Source organism: Leucoraja erinacea, chromosome 3 (assembly GCF_028641065.1).
Source record: "Leucoraja erinacea ecotype New England chromosome 3, Leri_hhj_1, whole genome shotgun sequence".
Lineage (NCBI taxonomy): Eukaryota > Metazoa > Chordata > Chondrichthyes > Rajiformes > Rajidae > Leucoraja > Leucoraja erinaceus.
The window spans coordinates 100,558,943-100,584,594 of NC_073379.1; the positions used below are offsets into that span (position 1 = coordinate 100,558,943).

The 25,652-nt window shown below is 43.9% G+C and overlaps 1 protein-coding gene across 14 annotated transcripts in view; it reads right to left on the reverse strand.

The window, feature by feature from the left end:
* cast (calpastatin) overlaps window positions 1-25,652 on the reverse strand; it is a 143,292-nt gene that overhangs the window by 43,457 nt on the left and 74,183 nt on the right. For 11 of the 14 annotated variants that reach the window (XM_055633308.1, XM_055633305.1, XM_055633312.1 and 8 more), the window contains 10 exons: window positions 17,937-18,038; window positions 15,549-15,638; window positions 11,264-11,359; window positions 10,119-10,181; window positions 7,605-7,730; window positions 7,286-7,342; window positions 6,496-6,585; window positions 5,835-5,930; window positions 5,326-5,373; window positions 2,184-2,309 (listed from right to left, as the gene is read on the reverse strand). In XM_055633308.1, coding sequence (XP_055489283.1) covers window positions 2,184-2,309; window positions 5,326-5,373; window positions 5,835-5,930; window positions 6,496-6,585; window positions 7,286-7,342; window positions 7,605-7,730; window positions 10,119-10,181; window positions 11,264-11,359; window positions 15,549-15,638; window positions 17,937-18,038 — 894 coding nt within the window. The remainder of the gene's footprint in view (window positions 1-2,183; window positions 2,310-5,325; window positions 5,374-5,834; window positions 5,931-6,495; window positions 6,586-7,285; window positions 7,343-7,604; window positions 7,731-10,118; window positions 10,182-11,263; window positions 11,360-15,548; window positions 15,639-17,936; window positions 18,039-25,652) is intronic. The other 3 variants (XM_055633303.1, XM_055633302.1, XM_055633299.1) reach the window with 2 other exon arrangements.

Genomic DNA, 25,652 nt, shown 5'->3' on the forward strand with positions numbered 1-25,652 from the left:
TATTTAGATATTATTGCACTATTATTGTTTGTTTGTTTTTTATGTGTATGTATATATATATATATGATCTGTGTGTGTATATAGTATGTATATATACTGTGCGCGTGTGTGTGAGTGTGTGTATGTACACACATTGAACTTTTTTTTCCTCGCTTGTTATATTGTTTACAGTGTACTATGTTTACATATTCTGTTGTGCTGCTGCAAGTAAGGATTTCATTGTTCTATCTGGGACACATGACAATAGAACACTCTTGACTCTTGATGAAGCAATACAGATAACTGAGGCATTAAGACATGCAGTGACAAGCAAGAAAAGAATGACATCAACATTATGGAGAAACTCCCATGTTTTTAAATGCTACTGCAATGGGACAATTTATAGTCAGAACTAGGAAGCACCCGAGATTGGATACTTCATGTGAACCCAGAGGTGCAGGAAATTAAGACATTCTCTGCCAATGATGGTAAAATTAAGCCTTTTTTTGCCATGATAAGTAAAAGTGAATTCAGGCCAATGCAGTGGCCTCCATAATGTTTGGGACAAAGACCCATCATTTATTTATTTGCCTCTGTACACCACATTTTGAGATTTGTAATAGAAAAAAATCATGTCTGGTTAAAGTGCACATTGTCAGATTTTAATAATGGCCATTTTTATACATTTTGGTTTCACCATGTAGAAATTACAGCAGTGTTTATACATAGTCCCCCCATTTCAGGGCGCCATAATGTCATGTAAATGAAAGTAGGCATGTTTAGTATTTTGTTGCATATCCTTTGCATGCAATGACTGCTTGAAGTCTGTGATTCATGGACATCACCAGTTGCTAGGTGTCTTCTCTGGTGATGCTCTGCCAGGTCTGTATTGTAGCCATCTTTACCTTATGCTTGTTTTGGGGGCTAGTCCCCTTCAGTTTTCTCTTCAGCATATAAATTGGATTCAGATCAGGTGATTGACTTGGCCACTAAGGAATTCACAATTTTTTAGCTTTGAAAAACTCCTTTGTTGCTTTATCAGTATGTTTGGGATCATTGTCTTGCTGTAGAATGAACTGCTGGCGAATGAGTTTTGAGGCATTTGTTTGAACTTGAGCAGATAGGATGTGTCTCTACACTTCAGAATTCATTATGCTACTACCATCAGCAGTTGTATCATCAATGAAGATATGTGAGCCAGTACCTTCAGCAGCCATACATGCCCAGGCCATTACACCCCCACCACCATGTTTCACAGATGAGGTGGTATGCTTTGGATCTTGGGCAGTTCCTTCTCTCCTCTATACTTTGCTCTTGCCATCACTCTGATATAAGTTAATCTTCATCTAATCTATTCACAAGACCTTTTTCCAGAACTGTGGTTGCTCTTTTAAGTACTTCCTTGCAAACTGTAACCTGGCCATCCTATTTTTGCGGCTAACCAGTGGTTTGCATCTTGCAGTGTAGCCTCTGTATTTCTGTCCATGAAGTCTTCTGCGGACAGTGATCATTGACAAATCCACACCTGAAGAGTGTTTCTGATGTTGGACAGGTGTTTGGGGATTTTTTTATTATAGAGAGAATACTTCTGTCATCAGCTGTGGAGGTCTTCCTTGGCCTGCCAGTCTCTTTGCAATTAGTAAGTTCACCAGTGCTCTCTTTCTTCTTAATGATGTTCCAAACAGTTGATTTTGGTAAGCCTAAAGTTTGGCTGATGTCTCTAACAGTTTTATTCTTGTTTCTCAGTCTCATAATGGCTTCTTTGACTTTCATTGGCATAACTTTGGTCCTCATGTTGATAAACAGCAATAAAAGTTTCCCGAGGTGATGGAAAGACTGGAGGAAAGTCTACCTGCATTAAGGAGGCATTTAAACACACATGAGCAATTACAAACACCTGTGAAGCCATGTGTCCCAAGCATTGTGGTGCCCTGAAATGGGAGGACTATGTATAAACACAGCTGTGAATTCTCTATGTTGAAACCAAAATGTATAAAATAGCCTTTAATAAAATCTGACAATGTGCACTTTAACCACGTGATTTTTTTTTCTACTTCAAATTTCAAATTGTGGAGTAGAGAGGCAAATAAATAACTTATGGGTCTTTGTCCCAAACATTATGGAGGGCACTGTAGGGCCAACAAGCTGTGTGACATAGGTGAGGCTAATACCTTCAGTCGCCAACATTAAGATAGGAGTCATACCTGCTGCTTTATAGAGGGTGGCTCCACAAATTGGGAAATTGCAGCAGAACATTTTGAAATTGGTGCTGTAGAGCTCTGGCCAAAGTCTGCTGACAGAGACTCAAGGACATCACCCTCTGTCATAATCTGTGTCGACGGCAAAAAAATGCAGTTAAAACACCTCGAAAGATATTGCTTTAACACAGCCCCAAAGGACATGAAATCATTAGTTCAAATGCAAACTTTCAAAAATCATTGGCAATAATTTCCATAATATCTTTCCCTCCCTCACACTAATGATGCCCCTGTCCCACTTAGGAAACCTGAACGGAAACCTCTGGTGACCTTGCGCCCCCACCCAAGGTTTCCGTGAGTTGCCAGAGGTTGTGGTCACTTGCCTGGAAAGCCTCGACCGAAGCGTGAGCTGCATCTACTGACCAAAGATCCTACAGCGTCTTTGCTACCGACCGCACACACACACACACATCGCGAAGGTGGGGGCCAGGGACAGCGGAGGAGCGTTGTCTGCGCGATGAAGAGGAAGGTAAATGGCTGCCGCAGAGCACGGTAAGTCCTTTAGAGAGCGCGGGAGGGAGGGAGAGAAGGGGAAAGAGAAGGGAAGAGAAGGGGAGAAGGGGAGGGGGAGAGGGGAGGAGGGGGGAGGAGGGGGGGGGGGAGGAGGGGGAGGAGGTGGGAGATGGAGGGAGGAGGGGAGGGGGGGGGGGAGGGGAGGAGGGGAGGAGGGGAGGGAGGGGAGGAGGGGAGGAGGGGAGGAGGGGAGGAGGGGAGGAAGGGGAGGAGGGGAGGAGGGGAGGGAGGGGAGGAGGGGAGGAGGGGAGGAGGGGGAGGAGGAGGAGGGGAGGAGGAGGAGGGGGAGGAGGAGGAGGAGGAGGGGAGGAGGGGGGGGAGGAGGAGGAGGAGGAGGAGGAGGAGGGGGAGGAGGAGGGGGAGGGGGGGAGGGGGAGAGAAGGGGGGAGGGGGGGAGGGGGGGGAGGGAGGAGGGGGGGGAGAGAAGGGGGGGGAGAGAAGGGGGGGGAGAGAAGGGGGGAGAGAAAGGGGGGGAGGGGAGAGAGAAGGGGGAGAGAAGGGGGAGAGAGGGGGAGAGAAGGGGGAGAGAAGAGAGGGGGGGAGAGAAGGGGAGAGAAGGGGGAGAGAAGGGGGGGAGAAGGGGGGGAGAAGGGGGGAGAGAAGGGGGGAGAGAAGAAGGGGGGAGAGAAGGGGGGAGAGAAGGGGGGAGAGAAGGGGGGAGAGATGGGGGGAGAGGGGGGGAGAGAGACGGGGGGGAGAGAAGGGGGGGAGGAGAAGGGGGGAGGGAGAAGGGGGAGGAGAAGGGGGAGTAGAAGGGGGAGGGGAGAAGGAGTGGGGACAGTTTTAAGAAGTTTAATAAAGTTAGTGGGCATTTTACCTTCCGGCAGATCTTCTAGGTCCTGATAACCAAAGATCCTACAGGATCATTGTAAAAAACTCCAATGAGCCATTCAAACTGGCCAGTCAGTGAAGGAGATTGCCTTCGACTGCCTGTAAGTAAATAGTGACCCCACTCCACTTGCTTCGACCAAACGGGCAACCTATTTTTAGTCGAGGCCGGTTTTGAATTTGTTGAAATAATCGCAGGAACATAGAAGAAGCCTCGACTGCACGTAAACCACTTTCAACCATTCGGGAGAGTGACCAGAACCTCCGGGAACCTCACGGAAACCTTGGGTGGGGCGCAAGGTCTCCAGAGGTTTCCGTTCAGGTTTCCTAAGTGGGACAGGGACTTAAAGCTACTCCATGTAAGGTTTGGGGATATGACCGTGGTGAGCCCTACTCCTGGAACACCAACAATGTTTCTCTCACCATTCATACTCCTAGCAGATTCCCCAATGCTACACTTTCTACATTTATTTTTTTTAAAGCTACTATTAATGAGAATCACAACTGAGAATGGTAACCAACCCCCCAATATATAGTATGAGTCACAGCCTGTACTTTAGCCGTTCATTGCAAATGAGATAGCATATAATTTAACCAGAGCACATTTGTGAAATCTGGACACTGCAACATGAAAAGGGTTATATATTTACAATTTATAATATATACAATTACATATATATTTTCGCATTCCAGTGGTTTAAAAAACTGCACAAGAGAGTATTCTGGGCAGATGTGATGGTTTTCTATTTACAACTCCAACGTACCCATGTTAATGGTTGGTTCTTCTCCTCTCATTCTCATCATCAACACAATGATGGAAGTCAAAACAATCAGTGTTGTAGCTATCCCATTTAATATTATGTGACCACTCCACTCTTAGAAACTGCCCAGAATCTCACTACTGTTCCCACCTCTGGTACCAGATGAAACAAGAGCAGTTATCACGCTATAATAGCGACTGGGTGCCTCTGCATCAATCTGTCTGGTCCCTTCCTTCTTTGTTGGTTTTTTTAGTATGTGTTAAATGTATGTTTTAGTATTCTTTAGCTTGTCTTATGTAGGGGGTGGGGGTTGGGGGGATTTTTTTTAAATCTCTTACCTCGATGGAGATACGATTTCTTTCCATATCGTATCTCACTTCGCACTGTGGCTTAACATTGTGGAGCTGGTGGCCTCTGCTGGAGACCGACTTCGGGAGCTCCACCGCAGGACTTCCTATCGTGCAGCTTGCCATCCCTTTGCCAGGGATCGACCTAGGAGCTCCAACCGGGAGACTGCGGACTTTAACATTGTGGAGCTGGCGGTCTCTGGTTAGAGACCGACTTCGGGCGCTCCAAGCCGCAGGAGCTTCGACCGCCCCGATCGCGGGAGCTTCGATTGCCGGCTGCGGGAGCTTCAACCGCCGGCTGCGGGAGCTTTGATCGCCCCGAATGCAGACGGTTTGACTGCCTCGACAGCGGGAGAATAAAGAGGAGGAAGATTAGACTTTATTGCCTTCCATCATAGTGAGGAAGTGGGGAATCCGCTGTTGTGGATGTTTATGTTAACTTTTATATTGTGGTGTGTCTTATTACATTTTTTAGTATAGCTGCATGGTAATTCGAGTTTCACTGTGCCATAATTGATACGTGACAATAACCTGACCCTTGAACCTTTCAAATGGCATTGATTTATGCAAACAAATCTTGAACAATTTGGAAACTTTTTCAAAGTAGAAAATTTTTTTGTGCTTTTCTTTCTTTGTTACCTTTGGTTTTGCTCCTGCATCAGTGGAGGAAGCCAACGGGCCTTTATCCTATTACAAGAAACAAACTTTATCAGAATCTTCCTACAAGGATCAGTAACTATTAGAAGTTGAAAGCAGAAACAAAAATGCAGCAAATCCCTTCAATAACCGGACCTACATTGAATTATGATAACCGCATCAACTTGATTATCGCAACAGGTTGAATTGCAAAGGCATTTATTTTTCATGGAGAAATATGTGGAAGGTGTTTAAGTGATCATTCTATGATCATCACTTAAAACGTTAAATTAACCACAATGATTAGGAGAGCAGTAATTATTTAACAATTTCTATTTTATATTTTTGGGTGGGCGGATTCGTTGATTTGGGGTTGTATTATTTCTACCATTGCAGGAAAATAATGAACAATTATAGAATCTTTTTTAGGTGCTCAGCACGTGGATAGATTTCAAAAATTCAAACAGTGAAAAAAATGTATTGACTTTGTTAAAGAGATTGCTGAACCAAACCTTTGGAGCAGGCTGCTCTTTAAATCTGTATTCAGGTGGTAATGTGTCATCTCGATCTCCCATTCGATCAATGTGCTGCTTATTTACATCCGATTCCTGAAGAAGTTGAGGAAAGAGTTAGACCAAAGCAAACTTAACATAAGTAAATTGTGTTTTAGCTCAATATTACTGATGTACTGTCAAGGATTGAAAATGCTATTTATAGACGACATGAATAATTATCAGGCAAGGCTCAGGATTTCACTTGCTAAACCCATCCTCGTCAATATTTCTTTCCCTTTCAAGAGCATGGCAACCCACAACCTTCAATAATTTATGACCATGGATACACGTGAATGAGAATTTTAATGTTCTTCTCCAAAGCGTGTCATTTAAATTTCCAGCCGCTTCTCCTTTTTGACACTTTTTAAATGGGTTTAAGTATTTAGTCACTCTCCAAACAATGGATTATGTGAGTTGATATCAAACTTAATTTGACTTTGGTGGAACCCTTCATGATTAAACTGTGCTCCTCATCAATGACAAGGTATTGTTGACAGACTATGAGGACGATGTTAGCCTCTGGGAGATCTCACATGAGTAGATACTTATTCACATTACCAAGAAACAGACCACGATGAATACCTATGAAGAAGTGACAGGAAATTCATTAAACATGTACCTTCACTGGAGGACCAGTGTACTTGGGGCCTGATGTGTCTGGTGCTTCTGATGGAAGGGAGTCAGCAAGCAGGTCAAATGCATCTTTATCCTTTCAAAGTAAAAGACATGTTCAATTAGTGGAAAACATTCAACTACAAGTCAGTAAAACATAGAACAGCAATGCGACTTTGGTTCCATACAGGTTGTCCTGGAAGATGTATATTATATTTCTATTAATAAATTGAAACATATTCTTACAAAGTGGATAAAATAATTGTGAATTTCCCAAGCAATGGTAGGTGCAAGCTGTAATTTCCCAAATGTCTCATTTTTGAAGGATGGTAACCACTTGCTTCATGAAGAAGGATAGCAACGACTGCAGCCTCTACGGGCCAGTGACTGGTGAAGTTAAATCCTGCTCTCGTGAACTAGCTGGTTACCCACATGTAAGGGAGAACAGGGCAAACAAATTTGGCAATAATTAGAGTAAAAGACGAGAAGAATTTGGTCTGCCTGTGAAAGGATGAGTTGGGATTAATATTTCAATTCGCAATATGACTGAAATTTAAGATGATTTTGTCAAAATGAAAGATGGAATATTGGAAAAGTATAGTCAATTAAATTAAGAAAATAACGAGATGACGCCCAGAGATGCTGCCTGTCCCGCTGAGTTACTCCAGCATTTTGTGTCTATCTTTAGAGATGATATTTGAAATGGATCTGCAGCGATTTTTCCGACGTGAGTTTGCATGCTCAATAACATTATTGATGATCATTGTATATGTTAGTTACTCTCCTTTTTCATTTACCTTGTCAACTGTTCGACTTGTAGAAACAGTGGCAGCTGTTGAGGCTTGCAAGGGTGCCTTTAGAAGAGAGAATATATCAAAGTTATTCAGATTCATGTGCACGTTATGAAGTTTCAACACAATTTCAGTCAGTTTTGTAAGACCTTAAATATGGTAAACATTCTCAATTTTAGATGCTATGATACTTTTGTGACCCTGAAGCAACTCCCAATGGCTTAAATGCACAAGTCCTGGTCTACAACACTGAGTCCCTTCAACTGAACTTTGCATCCATCTGGGGCATCTATTATTCTCGAACATGTTAAGTTTCAATTCATACCTGCTTCATTGCAGAAGGTGGTGGAGCACAGTGAGCAGTTGCAGCTGAGCTTTTTGAAAGTGGCTCAGCAGAGATTTCGCCAAAGTCTGCAGCCAGAGACTCAAAAGCATCATCTTTTGCCATGGTCTGTGGGAATAATATGGTAAATATAGATAAACCAGGTCAGATACTTCAAGATTACAGTTCCCAATCCTCAGTTTCAGCCAAACAAAATCACAATATTTGCCATCAGCCGGGCCATTTCCCTGTATATCTTCAATCTTCGATCAATCACACTTCTAGAATATGCCAATGAGGTGGGCCCAATGTGGAGGTCCCAATGAGGTGGTCCCAATGTGGAGGTCCCAATGTGGAAGTCCCAATGTGGTGGTCCCAATGTGGTGGTCCCAATGTGGTGGTCCCAGTGTGGTGGTCCCAGTGTGGTGGTCCCAATGTGGTGGTCCCAATGTGGTGGTCCCAATGTGGTGGTCCCAATGTGGTGGTCCCAATGTGGAGGTCCCAATGTGGAGGTCCCAATGTGGAGGTCCCAATGTGGAGGTCCCAATGTGGAGGTCCCAATGTGGTGGTCCCAATGTGGTGGTCCCAATGTGGTGGTCCCAATGTGGTGGTCCCAATGTAGTGGTCCCAATGTGGTGGTCCCAATGTGGTGGTCCCAATGTGGTGGTCCCAATGTGGTGGTCCCAATGTGGTGGTCCCAATGTGGTGGTCCCAGTGTGGTGGTCCCAGTGTGGTGGTCCCAGTGTGGTGGTCCCAGTGTGGTGGTCCCAATGTGGTGGTCCCAATGTGGTGGTCCCAATGTGGTGGTCCCAATGTGGAGGTCCCAATGTGGAGGTCCCAATGTGGAGGTCCCAATGTGGAGGTCCCAATGTGGAGGTCCCAATGTGGAGGTCCCAATGTGGAGGTCCCAGTGTGGAGGTCCCAGTGTGGTGGTCCCAGTGTGGTGGTCCCAGTGTGGTGGTCCCAGTGTGGTGGTCCCAATGTAGTGGTCCCAGTGTGGTGGTCCCAATGTGGTGGTCCCAATGTGGTGGTCCCAATGTGGTGGTCCCAATGTGGTGGTCCCAATGTGGTGGTCCCAATGTGTGGTGGTCCCAATGTGGTGGTCCCAATGTGGTGGTCCCAATGTGGTGGTCCCAATGTGGTGGTCCCAATGTGGAGGTCCCAATGTGGAGGTCCCAATGTGGAGGTCCCAATGTGGAGGTCCCAATGTGGAAGTCCCAATGTGGAGGTCCCAATGTGGAGGTCCCAATGTGGTGGTCCCAGTGTGGTGGTCCCAGTGTGGTGGTCCCAGTGTGGTGGTCCCAATGTAGTGGTGGTCCCAATGTGGTGGTCCCAATGTGGTGGTCCCAATGTGGTGGTCCCAATGAGGTGGTCCCAATGTGGTGGTCCCAATGTGGTGGTCCCAATGTGGTGGTCCCAATGTGGTGGTCCCAATGTGGTGGTCCCAATGTGGTGGTCCCAATGTGGTGGTCCCAATGAGGTGGTCCCAATGAGGTGGTCCCAATGAGGTGGTCCCAATGAGGTGGTCCCAATGTGGTGGTCCCAATGTGGTGGTCCCAATGTGGTGGTCCCAATGAGGTGGTCCCAATGAGGTGGTCCCAATGAGGTGGTCCCAATCATAAATAACAACAGTGAAAATCTGACAGCAAATATGTCATAGGAGTGATAATGCGGACTCCGGTAGGAGGTGGCCGACTCTGATGTCCAGGTCGCTGAGGATGTCCCCCCAGCCCCGACGTCGGACTTACATCACCCCGGCGAGTGGGCCTGAACATCGGGCCACCCGTAGCGGCGACTGCGGAGGGCTCGGGGAGGCCCCGACCACGGGTGAACATTGGGGAACATTAGAGGAAGAGACTGACTTTGGTGCCTTCCCTCACAGTGGGAAACTTTGATTCTGCTGTGTAGGGATGTTTTATGTTGAATTCTATCAACTCTATGTTGTGTTCTTAATTTTAACTGTATGGATGTATGGTGATTACATTTCACTGTGCCAATTGGCACATGTAACAAATAAATGTATCTTGTATCTTAATACATCCATACAATAGTGACAGAGTTTTAATTTATACCCCATCTTTACAAAGTTTGAGAAATGCAAATTGTAAAAGCTATTATTAATCCAATAATATTTGCATATCTTTCCCATTCTAATAGTTAAATAAATACAATGAAAGCGTTCTGGCCCAGGAAGGTTGCTGGCAATGAGGTTTTTTGCTGAGCCATGTATACTTTCTTAATCATACATTTCTTACACATGAATTACTTATTTCCCCTATTCTTTTCTTCAATACTAAGATAGATGTCATATACACAGTGCACCAGTGGGCACATTTACAATAATGGTATATCACAAATAATTCTTATCCTGGAACAAAATTATAAAAGGTTGTTTCACAAATCATCTCCAGGATCTTTAAACTAAATAAATTAATACACACCATTAGTTATACATGATGTACGTAAAGAATTTTATGAAGGGATTCAATATGTTTCGCAAAAAATAAACTGCCTTGCCTTCTCTGTTGTCTTCAGTTTAGTTCCTGGACCAGTGGAGGAAGATGCTGGTTTGTCTTTATTCTATTGCAAAAAATAAAAATATCCTTAGGAATTTTATTAGATTTAAGAACCAAAATCATCTGATAAATGGAATAAATAAGTGAATATTTTTTGAGAGAGCAATAGAGACAGTCAGCTCAGAAATAGTCCCTTCATCCCACCACCTTATGCTAGTCATCAAAAACCCATCTATAGCAATCCCATTTACTTGAACCATAGCCCCATAGCTTTCTACCCTTTGGTGATTGAAGGGGTTGTTTAAATACGTCTTCAATGTTGTAAGGATCTGTGTCTTCACCATCACCTATGATAACCATTCTGTTCCTCAGATCCCCTCCAAATCTCCTGCCTCTTAAACTTATGCACTCTAGTCATTGCCACCTAGGCTAATGGGAAAACATTTCCCACTATTTATCCTATTCTAGCCCCTCATAATTTGCACCCCTCATTCTGGTATAGAGAAGAATTGCTGAATAAGTTACTTTATTCAATTCTGGAGTTCAAATCTGAAATGCTCTGCCTGATGTGGTTGTGGAAGCAGAAACTCTCACAATATTTAGAAACATAGAAAATAGGTGCAGGAGTAGGCCATTCGGCCCTTCGAGCCTGCACCGCCATTCAATATGATCATGGCTGATCATCCAACTCAGTATCCTGTACCTGCCTTCTCTCCATACCCCCAGATCCCTTTAACCACAAGGGCTTAAAACTCCCTCTTAAATATAGCCAATGAACTGGCCTCAACTACCTTCTGTGGCAGAGAATTCCACAGATTCACCACTCTCTGTGTGAAAAATGATTTTCTCATCTCGATCCTAAAAGATTTCCCCCTTATCCTTAAACTGTGACCCCTTGTTCTGGACTTCCCCAACATCGGGAACAATCTTCCTGCATCTAACCTGTCCAGCCCCTTAAGAGGTTAGATAGATTAAATTATTGTCATATGCACCAGTTAATCAATCTGTAATGGCATTATTGTGTAGTAGAATAAACAGTGGAGTATCTTTAACTTTACACAGTAATATAATTAATTTTACAGCTTTGTTAAAACAGTGTTAGTGCAACAAATATCAACTGATCTCAAAATATTTGCTTATCTAAACCTTAGGATCAGGCTGGTCTTTAAACCGGTAATCGGGCGGTATTGTGTCTTCATGCTCTCCCACTCGTTCACCTTTCTTCTTAGTTGCATCTGATTCCTGAAATCATGAAAAATAAACTTAATCAAATGTAAGTTTGCATATATATTAAAATTCATTGCAACTATGAAATGATTCTTAAAATGAAATCAACAAATGCCTTAAAGCCTTTTCAGTTGTGTATCCTTCCTTCTCCTGTGTGAAACTGTTTGTGACAGCACTCAAGACAAGTCAAGAATCAAGAGAGTTTATTGCCATATATCCCATATAGGACAGTGAAATTCTTGCTTTGCATCAGCACAACAGAGTATAGTAGGCACGAATACACTCCTCTACATTGTTGATTGTGCATCTTTTTACATTCATGGCCTGCAGGAGTCTTTCAAGCACCAGACGATACTGTTCTCTTTCAAATTTGCTTTCTGCTCTGCAAATTGGATGATGCCAAGTAAACCTGGTTCCATTCTCATCTACTCAACTGTAGTATTCAACCTACAATGGTTTACTTTTGGTGTCTGCACAGGCTCACACTCGGCTTCATGCTTCTTTACATCAAACGACTATTCTCCTCGCCATCATCACTTACTAACAATGCAAGATTCCACATGTTCAAGAGGGAACTGCAGAAGCTGGAAAATCGAAAGTAGACAAAAATGCTGGAGAAACTCAGCGGGTGAGGCAGCATCTATGGAGCGAAGGAAATAGGCAACGTTTCGGGCCTAAACCCTTCTTCAGACGCACAATTCCACACACGCTGACAACACCTATTTCTGCCTCAGCAATGCTTCCCTTGACCGTTTCATAAGTCCTATATTGGCAGATAATTTGTTTGATTCATAGAACTTGGCACCTATCCAATTTTACTATTCCCATCCGTGTCTCTTCGAAGTTCCTCCCTATTAACTCTCTTGCTGAAATCTGGCTAAAACTAAATCTGTCAGCTGTGGTATGACATTGTTCCTGTTTTAGTGCTTTTAATTTTTACTGTTTTTATAGTCCTGTCGTCTTAATGGTTTTAGTAGTTTGTAATAACTTTTTGTTGACTTCCCATGTACAGCACTTTGTGGTAACTGATGTTGTCTAAAAGCGCTTTATAAATAAAGTTATTATTATTATTATTATTACTTGAATCTGAAGTGAGAATGAGGTCAAATGTTAGCACTGAAACTGCCTCGAATTTTATTTCCAAAACAGATGCGATTCCATCTCAAGTCAAGTCAAGTTTATTTGTCACATACACATACGAGATGTGCAGTGAAATGAAAGTGGCAATGCTCGCGGACATTTGTGCAAAAAGACAAACAACCAAACAAACTATAAACACAATCATAAACACACATATTCTTTTACATAATAAATAATGGAAGGAAAATCGTTCAGTAGAGTTAATCCCTGGTGAGATAGGCATTTACAGTCCGAATGGCCTCTGGGAAGAAACTCCTTCTCAACCTCTCCGTTCTCACCGCATGGCAACGGAGGCGTTTGCCTGACCATAGCAGCTGGAACAGTCTGTTGCAGGGGTGGAAGGGGTCTCTCATGATATTGTTGGCTCAGGAGTTGCACCTCCTGATGCATAGTTCCTGCAGGGGGGCAAGTGAAGTTCCCATAGTGCGTTCGGCCGAACGCACTACTCTCTGCAGAGCCTTCTTGTCCTGGGCAGAGCAATTCCCAAACCAGGTGGTAATGTTCCTGGACAAGATGCTTTCCACCGCCGCTGCGTAGAAGCACTGGAGGATCCTCGGAGACACTCTGAATTTCCTCAATTGCCTGAGATGGTAAAGGCGCTGCCTTGCCTTACTCACGAGTGCTGAGGCGTGTGATGCCCATGTCATATCCTCGGAGATGTGGACTCCCAGATATTTAAAACAGTTCACCCTATCCACAGGATCCTCATTTATCCTCAATGGAGTGTACGTCCTCAGGTGATGTGCCCTCCTAAAGTCCATGATCAGCTCCTTCGTTTTTTTGATGTTCAAGAGGAGGCTGTTATCCTGGCACCAGAGTGCTAGACCAGCCACCTCCTCCCGGTAGGCCTTCTCATCATTGTCTGAGATCAGGCCCACCACCACAGTGTCATCAGCAAACTTAATTATTGAATTGGAGCTGAACCTAGCCACACAGTCATGTGTGTACAGAGAGTACAATAGGGGGCTGAGGACGCAACCCTGGGGCGATCCTGTGCTCAGGGTGAGGGACTTCGATGTATTCCCTCCCATCTTGACTACCTGGGGCCTGGCGGTGAGAAAGTCCAGGACCCAGGCACACAGGGAGGTGTTGAGCCCCAATTCCATTAGCTTCCCGGCCTGTCTGGTGGGGACTATCGTGTTGAAGGCTGAACTGAAGTCTATGAACAGCATCCTCACGTAGCCCCCCTTCTGGCTGTCCAGATGGGAGAGAGCGGTGTGCAAGACCTGGGAGACCGCATCGTCCGTGGATCTGTTCGGACGGTATGCAAACTGCAACGGGTCCATGTTCCGAGGGAGGAAGGCGCAGATGTGTTTCTTCACCAGCCTCTCAAAGCATTTCATGACTACCGAGGTAAGGGCCACCGGACGGTAGTCATTCAGACAGGCTGGGGAGGCATTTTTTGGTACCGGTACAATGATGGATTTTTTGAAGCAGGCAGGGACCACGGACTTGTCCAGGGAGAGGTTGAATAATGTAGTGAGCACTGGAGCTAGCTGCGTAGCACAGGACTTGAGTACTCGCCCCGAGATGCCATCGGGGCCTGCAGCTTTTCTCGTGTTCACCCGTGTCAGTGCCCTCCTCACGTCGTGCTCGGACAGCGAGAATGTGTGCACATTCCTCCCTTCAGCTTCGGTAGCCAGCTCGCTGGCGGTATTGTCGATAGTCGGCAGACCTGGAGTGGTGTTGCCCCTCTCGAAACGAGCATAAAAGGAGTTCATCTCCACATCCACTTACTGGTGTCCTATACCTTGCCACTTGACATTAAAATGTCATCAGCCCCAAGATATCATCTTCCTATTGTGACACCTCCTGCATTTCCAAATCAACTGTTCCAACCTCAGGAATCTTTTATCCCCACAGATAGGACGCTCTGGAATTCCCACACTATAAATGTTCTATCTTGCCTCATTTTAATATCTGCCACTCTGATCATGCGTTTGGTCTTCAATGATGCTTTATGTGGTTTGTCATCAAATTTGGCAGCTGGGAAACCTCTCTGGCTGTTTTATTATGGTATGGCTGTGATGTAAACGTGAAGGTTGCGTTAACAGCATCACGTCAGCCACCCCACAATAGAGTGGTTCCCCACAAAACCAGAGTGGAAGTGAGTCATCTTCAATCCTGAGGGACCGTGCAGAGTAACCTCAATGTTTGTTGTTGTTGAGGAGTCTCGGAGAAGCCACACAAATGGAGCAATTTCACAAATGGACCACGAGAGATTGGAACCTTTTCACATGAAATTGATCAATTTGTGTAGCAAGAAAGAGACCAACTAAATATATCACAGCATTCATATGTGCTGTGATATATCTCAGCTCCCCTCCCTGATGGACATCTACACCTCCCGCTGCCTTAGCAGGGCAAAGAAGATCATCAAAGACAGCTCCCATCCTGCGTTTGGACTGTTCGACCTGCTGCCCTCTGGAAGGCGCTATAGGTGCATTAAATCCAGGACAAATAGACTCAGAAATAGTTGCTTTCCGAGAATTATAACTACTCTCAATTCAAATTCACACATGCACTGACTTCACTGCCCAACACCCGGACTTCCATCTGTATATATGTATATATGTATGTAGCGCCGCAGAATTGTGCACCTACCCCCCCCTTCTCCCTTCTGTTTTTGTTTTTCTGTTTCTTGTTTTTTGTGCTAAATTGTATGTATGTACTGAGTACGAGCAGCTTTCAGTTTCACTGTACATGTATAGTGACAATAAATGGCTTATCATATCTATATTGAAGTCGTGGCGCAGCGGAAGAGTTACTGTCTTGCAACCTCAGTGACCTGGGTTCCATTCTGTCTACGGATGCAGTCTGTATGGAGTTTGTACATTCTCCCCATGACCTGCGTGTGTTTTCTCCGGGTGCTCCTGTTGCCTCCCACACTCCAAAGATGTGCAGGTATGTAGGTTAATTAGCTCCGGTAATCAAATTGTAAATTGTCCCTAGTGTGTGTAGGATAGTGTTAATGTACAGGGATCGCTGGTAGACGTGGACTCAGTGGGTCTGCTTTCACGCTATATCTCAAAAATAAGTAACTGGAGCACATCTTCATTCATACCTTCACTTTTGGACCAGTATATTCTGGAATTGACTTGTCAGGTTCCTCCGATGGCAGAGTTCCCGCAAGTAGATCAAATGGGTCTTCATCCTTTTAAAATAAGAAGTAATTTTTCATGAGATGATCAAGCTCAATGGGACATATACTGACAGAGGCAAAACATACTACTGTGAACAACCTCAGCAGCTGCAGCTGTAAATTGCTCAGCGTGCCTCTCCTGGAGGACAGCTTCATCATTGAAAGGATGCTAATTATGATGGGAGTCTCTAAAATCTGTTCTTCTATCTCTCCATGTTCTGGAGGTGCTCAAGTTCCTTTAGGGCAACGGTTCACAACCTTTTTCATCGTATTTACCCCTGGCAACTTTAATAGCACATAACAATGTTATTTCAATTATTTATGAACAACTAATGATGAACAGATATACCAGAACCAAACACAGAAAAAATATGTACAGAATCAACAAATTTACCCCCTGGGTAGGCGAAATTTACCCCCTGGGGGTAATTTTACCCCAGTTGGGAACCTTTGTGTCCCATGCTTTTCTAAAGGACAGTCAGTGGATAGCATTGAATAGAAACATAATTCCAGAGCCTAGCTCATCCATAGACTAGAAGGTGGGCCAGTGAGTCATTAATTGGCTGTGCCTAAGGGCTTGTGCACCCACAATACAGCTTTGTTTTGCAAGATGAGAGAGGAATCAACAGAAACAAGATCAGCTAGATGGCTGAGCAGGTTACACAAAAAAGCTGGAGAAACTCAGCGGGTGCAGCAGCATCTATGGAGCGAAGGAAATAGGCAACGTTTCGGGCCGAAACCCTTCTTCAGACTAGATGGCTGAGCAAGTTGGTGGAGAGAAAATGGTTGGATCTTTGTTGCAGACAGAAGTGAATTACTTCTGATGGGGGGGTTGAGGTGTATAAAGACTGGGCATCCATGGAGAGGATGAAGTGGTGGGGGACTGGGAATCGGTAATGGTTAAATGGTGGAGGACATGCGAGGTGCCTTGGATGTAAGTGTGAAAGGACTGGACAAGGGAAGACAGGATGGAGCAAAGTTACAAGGAAACAGGTTCAGTTGGGCAAGAACAGGCAGAAACACAGGGCTACCAGGGCAGCTTGTTTTGTGGATCTTGAATAAGAAATCGAAGCAGGAAGTGCAGGGTTGGGATACCATCAGTTTATAGAATGTGATCACTACTACTGAGTTAATGAGATCTCTGACACTGCAAGAGATAGTGACCTGGTGTTCTTTAGTCTTTTAAAACAATTTTTAATTAAAAATGCAGCATCTTTTGTGAATTAGGTAAAAACATTTAAATAAAGAACAAGGCAGTCCACTTACCTTTTCTATGCAGATTAATGACTGCACTGACCAAACAAACTGATCTAACCCATCGGCGCATGTTGGTAATTAATCAGCCCCAAATACACTGACAAATCCACAGGAGGAACATGAGGGTGGATGCATCGGCATCTAGCCTTTGTTATGTTCTACAGTTCCACATTACCTTGAGATGCAGAATATGAGTTGACCCATGAGGAACACCTTGCTAATTGTTTGCTACTGAATCCCCAGCAAAAAATTTCCAATCATGGTCAACCAATCATGGAAAATATTTATGGCATGGCATTGGCAGCAGATCACCTTGCTGGACATTATGTACGTATAATGGTTCACACATGGGAGATATGTCTCATATGCTCTATCACTGACTTTAGTTACTGTATCTTCAGGATTTCTAGAAGTTGTTATTTCTTAATTTTTTTTATACTAATAAAACCTTCATTGAATAATTCATCTGCCACTTTGCCTCCCTCCACACTTCACAAATAAGTCATTTCAGGATGCCAGAAGAGAACATGACAAGCTGCTACGTCAATTCAAGTCTTTCTGTTAAACAGCGCTCCTCAGTCTGAAGAAGGGTTTCGGCCCGAAACGTTGCCTATTTCCTTCGCTCCATAGATGCCGATGTTAGGGAATTCCAGGACAATGGGTCACAGCTTAAGGATAAGGGGGAAATCCTTTAAAACCGAGATGAGAAGAACTTTTTTCACACAGAGAGTGGTGAATCTCTGGAACTCTCTGCCACAGAGGGTAGTTGAGGCCAGTTCATTGGCTATATTTAAGAGGGAGTTAGATGTGGCCCTTGTGGCTAAGGGGATCAGGGGGTATGGAGGGAAGGCAGGTACGGGATACTGAGTTGGATGATCAGCCATGATCATATTGAATGGCGGTGCAGGCTCGAAGGGCCGAATGGCCTACTCCTGCACCTAATTTCTATGTTTCTATGTTTCTATGCTGCTGCACCCGCTGAGTTTCTCCAGCTTTTTTTTGTGTACCTCCTATTCATAGACTTGGCTTTTCATGACAATCTTAAATGCATACCTTCGCTGCAGGCCCAGTGCATTTAGGAATTGGAGCATCTGGCCCTTGTGATGGAAACGGCTCCATGAGTTGTTCCATGGCACTCAACATTGGTTTGCCATCCTTTTAAAGATAAAACAGGTACATTTCACTATTTAGCTAAAATGTGCTGGCACACACATAAAGCACACAACTTCTTGTGTTGAAACGCAATGTGGTGCAGTCAGTTTTAGCTAAACATCTGATTTTGGGCTTGATTTATAAGCACTGGGTAGTGCAGCTCACTACGCATCTAGAAGGCATGATTCCAGGTTAAGTCCCTGTTAGCATTACAGTTCTCTTTCCACCAGAAGTGAACATGCTAAGCAAAATAAAGTTTGAATTATCTAGCATGTTAGTTCTTTAAGCAAAATGGGAACATGGAAGGTCAAACCACCACCTGCTAAGAATTCTCCCTCGCCTAGCAGAGCTGGTCCTTACTCTCAACAGCTTCTCCTTCAACTCTTTCCACTTCCACCGAATCCAAGGTGGAGCTATGAGCACTCGCATGGGCCCTAGCTATGCCTGCCTCTTTGTAGGGTACGTCGAACAATCACTCTTACATACAAACATAGAAACATAGAAATTAGGTGCAGGAGTAGGTCATTCGTCCCTTCGAGCCTGCACCGCCATTCAATATGATCATGGCTGATCATCCAACTCAGTATCCCGTACCTGCCTTCTCTCCATACCCTCTGATCCCCTTAGCCACAAGGGCCACATCTAACTCCCTCTTAAATATAGCCAATGAACTGGCCTCGACTACCCTCTGCAGCAGAGAGTTCCAGAGATTCACCACTCTCTGTGTGAAAAAAGTTCTTCTCATCTCGGTTTTAAAGGATTTCCCCCTTATCCTTAAGCTGTGACCCCTTGTCCTGGACTTCCCCAACATCGGGAACAATCTTCCTGCATCTAGCCTGTCCAACCCCTTAAGAATTTTGTAAGTTTCTATAAGATCCCCTCTCAATCTCCTAAATTCTAGAGAGTATAAACCAAGTCTATCCAGTCTTTCTTCATAAGACAGCCCTGACATCCCAGGAATCAGTCTGGTGAACCATCTCTGCATTCCCTCTATGGCAATAATGTCCTTCCTCAGATTTGGAGACCAAAACTGTACGCAATTCTCCAGGTGTGGTCTCACCAAGACCCTGTACAACTGCAATAGAACCTCCCTGCTCCTATACTCAAATCCTTTTGTTATGAAAGCTAACATACCATTCGCTTTCTTCACTGCCTGCTGCACCTGCATGCCTACTTTCAATGACTGATGTACCATGACACCCAGGTCTCGCTGCATCTCCCCTTTTCCTAGTCGGCCACCATTTAAATAATAGTCTGCTTTCCTGTTTTTGCCACCAAAATGGATAACCTCACATTTATCCACATTATACTGCATCTGCCAAACATTTTCCCACTCACCCAGCCTATCCAAGTCACCTTGCAGTCTCCTAGCATCCTCCTCACAGCTGACACTGCCCCCCAGCTTAGTTTCATCCGCAAACTTGGAGATATTGCCTTCAATTCCCTCATCCAAATCATTAATATATATTGTAAATAGCTGGGGTCCCAGCACTGAGCCTTGCGGTACCCCACTAGTCACTGCCGGCCATTGTGAAAAGGACCCGTTTACTCCTACTCTTTGCTTCCTGTTTGCCAGCCAGTTCTCTATCCACATCAATACTGAACCCCCAATGCCGTGTACTTTAAGTTTGTATACTAATCTCTTATGTGGGACCTTGTCGAAAGCCTTCTGGAAGTCCAGATACACCACATCCACTGGTTCTCCCCTATCCACGCTACTAGTTACATCCTCTATAAGATTCGTCAGACATGATTTACCTTTCGTAAATCCATGCTGACTTTGTCCAATGATTTCACCACTTTCCAAATGTGCTGCTATCCCATCTTTAACAACTGACTCTAGCAGTTTCCCCACTACCGATGTTAGACTAACTGGTCTGTAATTCCCCGTTTTCTCTCTCCCTCCCTTCTTAAAAAGTGGGGTTACGTTTGCTACCCGCCAATCTTCAGGAACTACTCCAGAATCTAAAGAGTTTTGAAAGATTATTACTAATGCATCCACTATTTCTGGAGCTACTTCCTTAAGTACTCTGGGATGCAGCCCATCTGGCCCTGGGGATTTATCGGCCTTTTCCAGGCATACACTAGACCTATCCCCGAACTCTACCACTGCATTGATGGCTACACGGGGCTACCTCCTGCACCCATGCGGAACTCACTGACTTCATCAACTTAACGACTAATTTCCATCCTGCACTCAAATTCACCTGGACCATGTCCGACATCTCCCTACCATTTCTAGATCTCACCATCTCCATCACAGACTATTGACATACATCTATTACAAACCCACTGACTGCCATAGCTATCTAGACTACACATCTTCCCAATCTGCTTCCTGTAAAGACTCTATCCCCTACTCCCAATTCCTCCGTCTGCGCTGCATCTGCGCCCATGATGAGCTTTTCCATACCAGGTCATCTGAGGTGTTCTCATTCTTTAGGAAACGGGGGTTCCCCACCTCCATTACAGATGAGGCTCTCCCTACGGTCTCCTCGATGTCCCGCAGCTCCGCTCTTGCTCCCCCTCACCCCATTCGTAACAAGGACAGAGTCACACTTGTCCCCACCTTCCACCCTTCAGCCGTCGCATACAGCATATAATCCTCCAACATATTCGCCACCTCCAAAGGGATCCCACTACTGGCCGCATCTTCCCATCTCCACCCCCTTCTGTTTTACACAGAGGCTGTTCCCTCCGCAGCTACCTGGTCCCTTCCCACCTAAACCACCCCCTCCCCAGGTACTGATCCCTGCAACCGCAGGAGATGCAACACCTGTCCCTTTACCTCCCCCCTTGACTCCTTCCCAGGACACTAACAGTCTTTCTAGGTGAAGCAGAGATTCACTTGCACCTCCTCCAACCTCAGCTACCATATCCTCTGTTCCAGGTGTCAACTCCTATACATCGGCGAGACCAAGCACAGGCTCGGGGATCGTTTCGCTGAACACCTCCGCTCAGTCCACCTTAACCTACCTGATCTCCCGGTTGTTCAGCACTTTAACTCCCCCTCCCATTCCCAATCTGACCTGGGCCTCCTCATTGTCAGAGTGAGGCCTAGCGCAAATTGGAGGAACAGCACCTCATATTTCGCTTGGGTAGCTTACACCTCAGTGGTACGAACATTGACAATAGGCAATGTACAATAGGTGCAGGAGTAGGCAATTCGGCCATTCAATGTGATCATGGCTGATCATCCACAATCAGTACCCCGTTCCTGCCCTCTCCCCATATCCCCTGACTCCGCTATCTTTAAGAGCCCTATCTAGCTCTCTCTTGAAAGTATCCAGAGAACCTGCCTCCACCGCCCTCTGAGGCAGATAATTCCACAGACTCACAACTCTGTGTGAAAAAGTGTTTCCTCATCTCCGTTCTAAATGCCTTACCCCTGGTTCTGGACTCCCCCAACATTGGGAACATGTTTCCTGCCTCTAGTGTGTCCAAACCCTTAATAAACTTATGTTTCAATAAGATCCTCTCTCATCCTTCTAAATTCCAGTGTACACAGCCACTCCATCCTCTCAGCATATGACAGTCCCGCCATCCCGGTAATTAACCTTGCGAACCTACGCTGCACTCCCTCAATAGCAAGAATGTCCTTCCTCAAATTAGGGGACCAAAACTCCACACAATACTCCAGGAGTGGTCTCACTATAACCATATAACAATTACAGCATGGAAACAGGCCATCTCGGCCCTTCAAGTCCGTGCCGAACACTTATTTCCCCTAGTCCCATCTACCTGCACTCAGACCATAACCCTCCATTCCTTTCACGTCCATATACCTATCCAATTTATTTTTAAATGATAAAATCGAACCTGCCTCCACCACTTCCACCGGAAGCTCATTCCACCCCGCTACCACTCTCTGAGTAAAGAGGTTCCCCCTCATGTTTCCCTAAACTTCTGTCCCTTAATTCTCGTCATGTCCTCTTGTTTGAATCTTCCCTACTCTCAATGGGAAAAGCTTATCCACGTCAACTCTGTCTATCCCTCTCATCATTTTAAAGACCTCTATCAAGTCCCCCCTTAACCTTCTGTGCTCCAAAGAATAAAGACCTAACTTGTTCAACCTTTCTCTGAAACTTAGTTGCTGAAACCCAGGCAACATTCTAGTAAATCTCCTCTGTACTCTCTCTATTTTGTTGACATCCTTCCAATAATTAGGCGACCAAAATTGTGCACCATACTCCAGAATTGGCCTCACCAATACACTAGGGCCCTATACAACTGCAGAAGGACCTCTTTGCTCCTATACTCAACTCCTCTTGTCATGACGGCCAACATGCCATTCGCTTTCTTCACTGCCTGTTGTACCTGCATGCTTACTTTCATTGACAGATGAACAAAGACCCCAGATCCCGTTGTACTTCCCCTTTTCCCACTTGACACCATTTAGATAATAATCTGTCTTCCTGTTTTTGCTACCAAAGTGGATAACCTCACGTTTATCCACATTAAACTGCATCTGCCATGCATCTGCCCACTCACCCAACCTGTCCAAGTCATCCTGCATTCTCATAGCATCCTCTCTAACTTCAAATGGCCCTTGTTTTTCCTCTCTCTCTCTCTAACCTCTCCCCCTTCCCAGTTCTTCCAACAATCTCACTGTCTCCGACTACATTCTATCTCTGTCCCACCCACTCCCATGACATCAGTCTGAAGAAGGGTCTCGACCTGAAACATCACACATTCCTTCTCTCCAGAAATGCTGCTTGCCCCGCTGAGTTACTCCAGTATTCTGAGTCTACCTTCGATTTAAACCAGCATCTACAGTTCTTTCCTACACACCTGCTAAGAATTGATTGGTATTGTCCATGCTCACTTGACTTAAAGGCTTTGATGGCAGTTAAAGAAGAATCATCATCAGCAAATCCAGGTTATTTATCTGACAACTATTGAAATATTTTCAGTTGAAAGAAACCTGGACTAACTCACAAATTAAGTATTTGCCGACAAACTAACAAATATGACCCCAAGCAATGCCACCATATAAAATAAAATATTAAGTTTGCACATTTAATCAAAATTCAGTCATACAGCATTTTTGGATCAACTTCAAAAGTGCTGGAGGAACTTGGCAGGTCAGGCAGCATTAGTGGAGAGAATGGACATGTGACGTTTTGGGTCGAGATTACTCCTCAGACTGAGACTGTCTGACCCGCTGAGTTCTTCGAGCAATATGTTTTAATCAAGATTCTATTCTCTGCAGTTTCATGTGCCTAGCAGTTTTGGAATCTTCTCTACATCTAATGTAAATAAACCCAATGCAAATATATCGGAAAGAACTGCAGATGCTGGTGTAAACCCTTTTTGAATGTGCAATTGAATCCATATCCACGCCCATCCCTGCTATTGCATTACAGGCCCTAATCACTTATTTCAATGGAAATAAATAGATAACAATATTGATTGCTGAATATGTCCATCACCTAATATAAGATTGTTTCATCTATTTCAATAAATGTCATGAATCTGACCTGCATTCTCAATTATGCTTCTCAACGATTAGTATTAATACCAATTTTTTATTTGGATCCTAAAGCTTGAACTACAACAGTCAGATGTATATTTTCTTTTGCATCTGGTAATAACATTAGAGTCGTTAAAGGAATGAGATCATACACCATTCAATTTGTCCAAATGTTTGGATTAATTCAACTCAAAGCTAATGCACCAGTGGTATATTTCCATTTTGCACATAGAGCAAATGAAGGTAAATTTGTTGCATATAGTTACTCCCACACGGAACTAAACCATTCAAACTTAATTCATTCACAATCCTTGCAGCAATGAGAAAATATCCCAACTATTTTGGAATGAAGTCAAACCCAAGACCTCAATGTAACAGAACAATGACATCCAGGTTTATTGCATAAAAATGCAGCAAAAGAAAGCATCATTCCAGATAAGCACAGTCATGATGAGAAATTATTTTACAGAACCAAGTACTTCCATAAACAGCAAACACCCGATAGCTTTGAGCACAACTGCAGTGTTATATACTAATAATGTATAAAAATAATGAAATGTAAAGCACTGTTTTGATTTATTTTATCTATGTTGTTTTTCAAGAGATGTTGCAAGCATAAAATAAAAATTGAATGTCATTAAATAAATGGCTACGTGGAACCACGCTGGAAAACCCTTTCTATTTATAATGTGGAAATTGATCAGTGTGGTCTTGTTTTTAGATATTAGATGTGATTATTGGTCTTAGAATTAGCAGTCAAATGCTTTATTGCATCATCATTCCAGGAATCAGTCTGGTATCCCGAAATTTCACCTTTTTGTTTTGCAGGATAAAGCAGCAAGGCACCTCAGCATCATCCACATGTATTATAAACCCTGAATTTCAAAATACATGTACATGTTCTTGAATATCACATTTGATGGGAAGCATCATATCACATCATTGATGGAAATAATTTTTTTAATGCCCATTTGCACATATTTGGAAAGGACCATACTGATATTTGAAACAACAAATTATACCCATCTGAAATTATTAGTAAATTACTTTACTAAGAGGAATTATACCCCCTTATAGAAACATAGAAACATAGAAAATAGGTGCAGGAGTAGGCCATTCGGCCCTTCGAGCCTGCACCGCCATTCAATATGATCATGGCTGATCATCCAACTCAGTATCCTGTACCTGCCTTCTCTCCATACCCCCTGATCCCCTTTAGCCACAAGGGCCACATCTAACTCCCTCTTAAATATAGCCAATGAACTAGCCTCAACTACCTTCTGCGGGAGAGAATTCCACAGATTCACCACTCTCTGTGTGATATAGTACAATCCAGTTTAAATTCTATGCTTCGCAGTTTTCAAGTATATTCAATTTATTTTGTCTTATGTCAGATCAGATTAAAAGCACGAGGTTGGGACATTATTTTCACTATCTCAATTTATGACCGACATAAAATAACACTGACACCTAATGAAAACAATGTAAAAATGGCCTTATGTTCCCGAGGATATCCTGAATCATCCTAAAACACATCATGGTCAATGTAGAATATTTGAATTGGACTCAATGTCTTAATATACTGTATTTGAAATTTATCTTCTGGCCATTTATTGAATGGATTGAATTATTCCCTAAATCAACACATTTTTAAATTTAAAAAAAATTAGCAGCAACATTCAAAATATATTTTTCGAAATATGACTGTACGACATGGCGTGCTGCAGATAATGCCTCAAAGTGCAGATAAAAGTTTGCTCATCCACTAATAATCCTCCTCTGGTGCTATTGACTCACCTCAATTTCTGATACTTTTGTTAGAGGTGCAATTATTGCTTTCTTCAGCTCAATGCTTGCAATTTCCAATGATTGGACAATGGTTGCTTTTAGGATGCTTATCTGTTCTTCAACCATGTGGGTGACTTCACTCATAATCTGACTTTTCATATCTCTTATTATCTTCATTATATCTTCCAAATGCTTCTGAGGTAAATCCCCTTTGAAAGGCAGGTAGTTGGCATTTTCTGCATCAGCCCTGCAGGATTGTTTAGTTTTCTGAGGAGTTAGAGCAAGACTGGACAGTGACAAGTCCATAACTGCCCTTTTTGGCTGCACAGATTCAGTGGATAACAGCAAAAACAGCT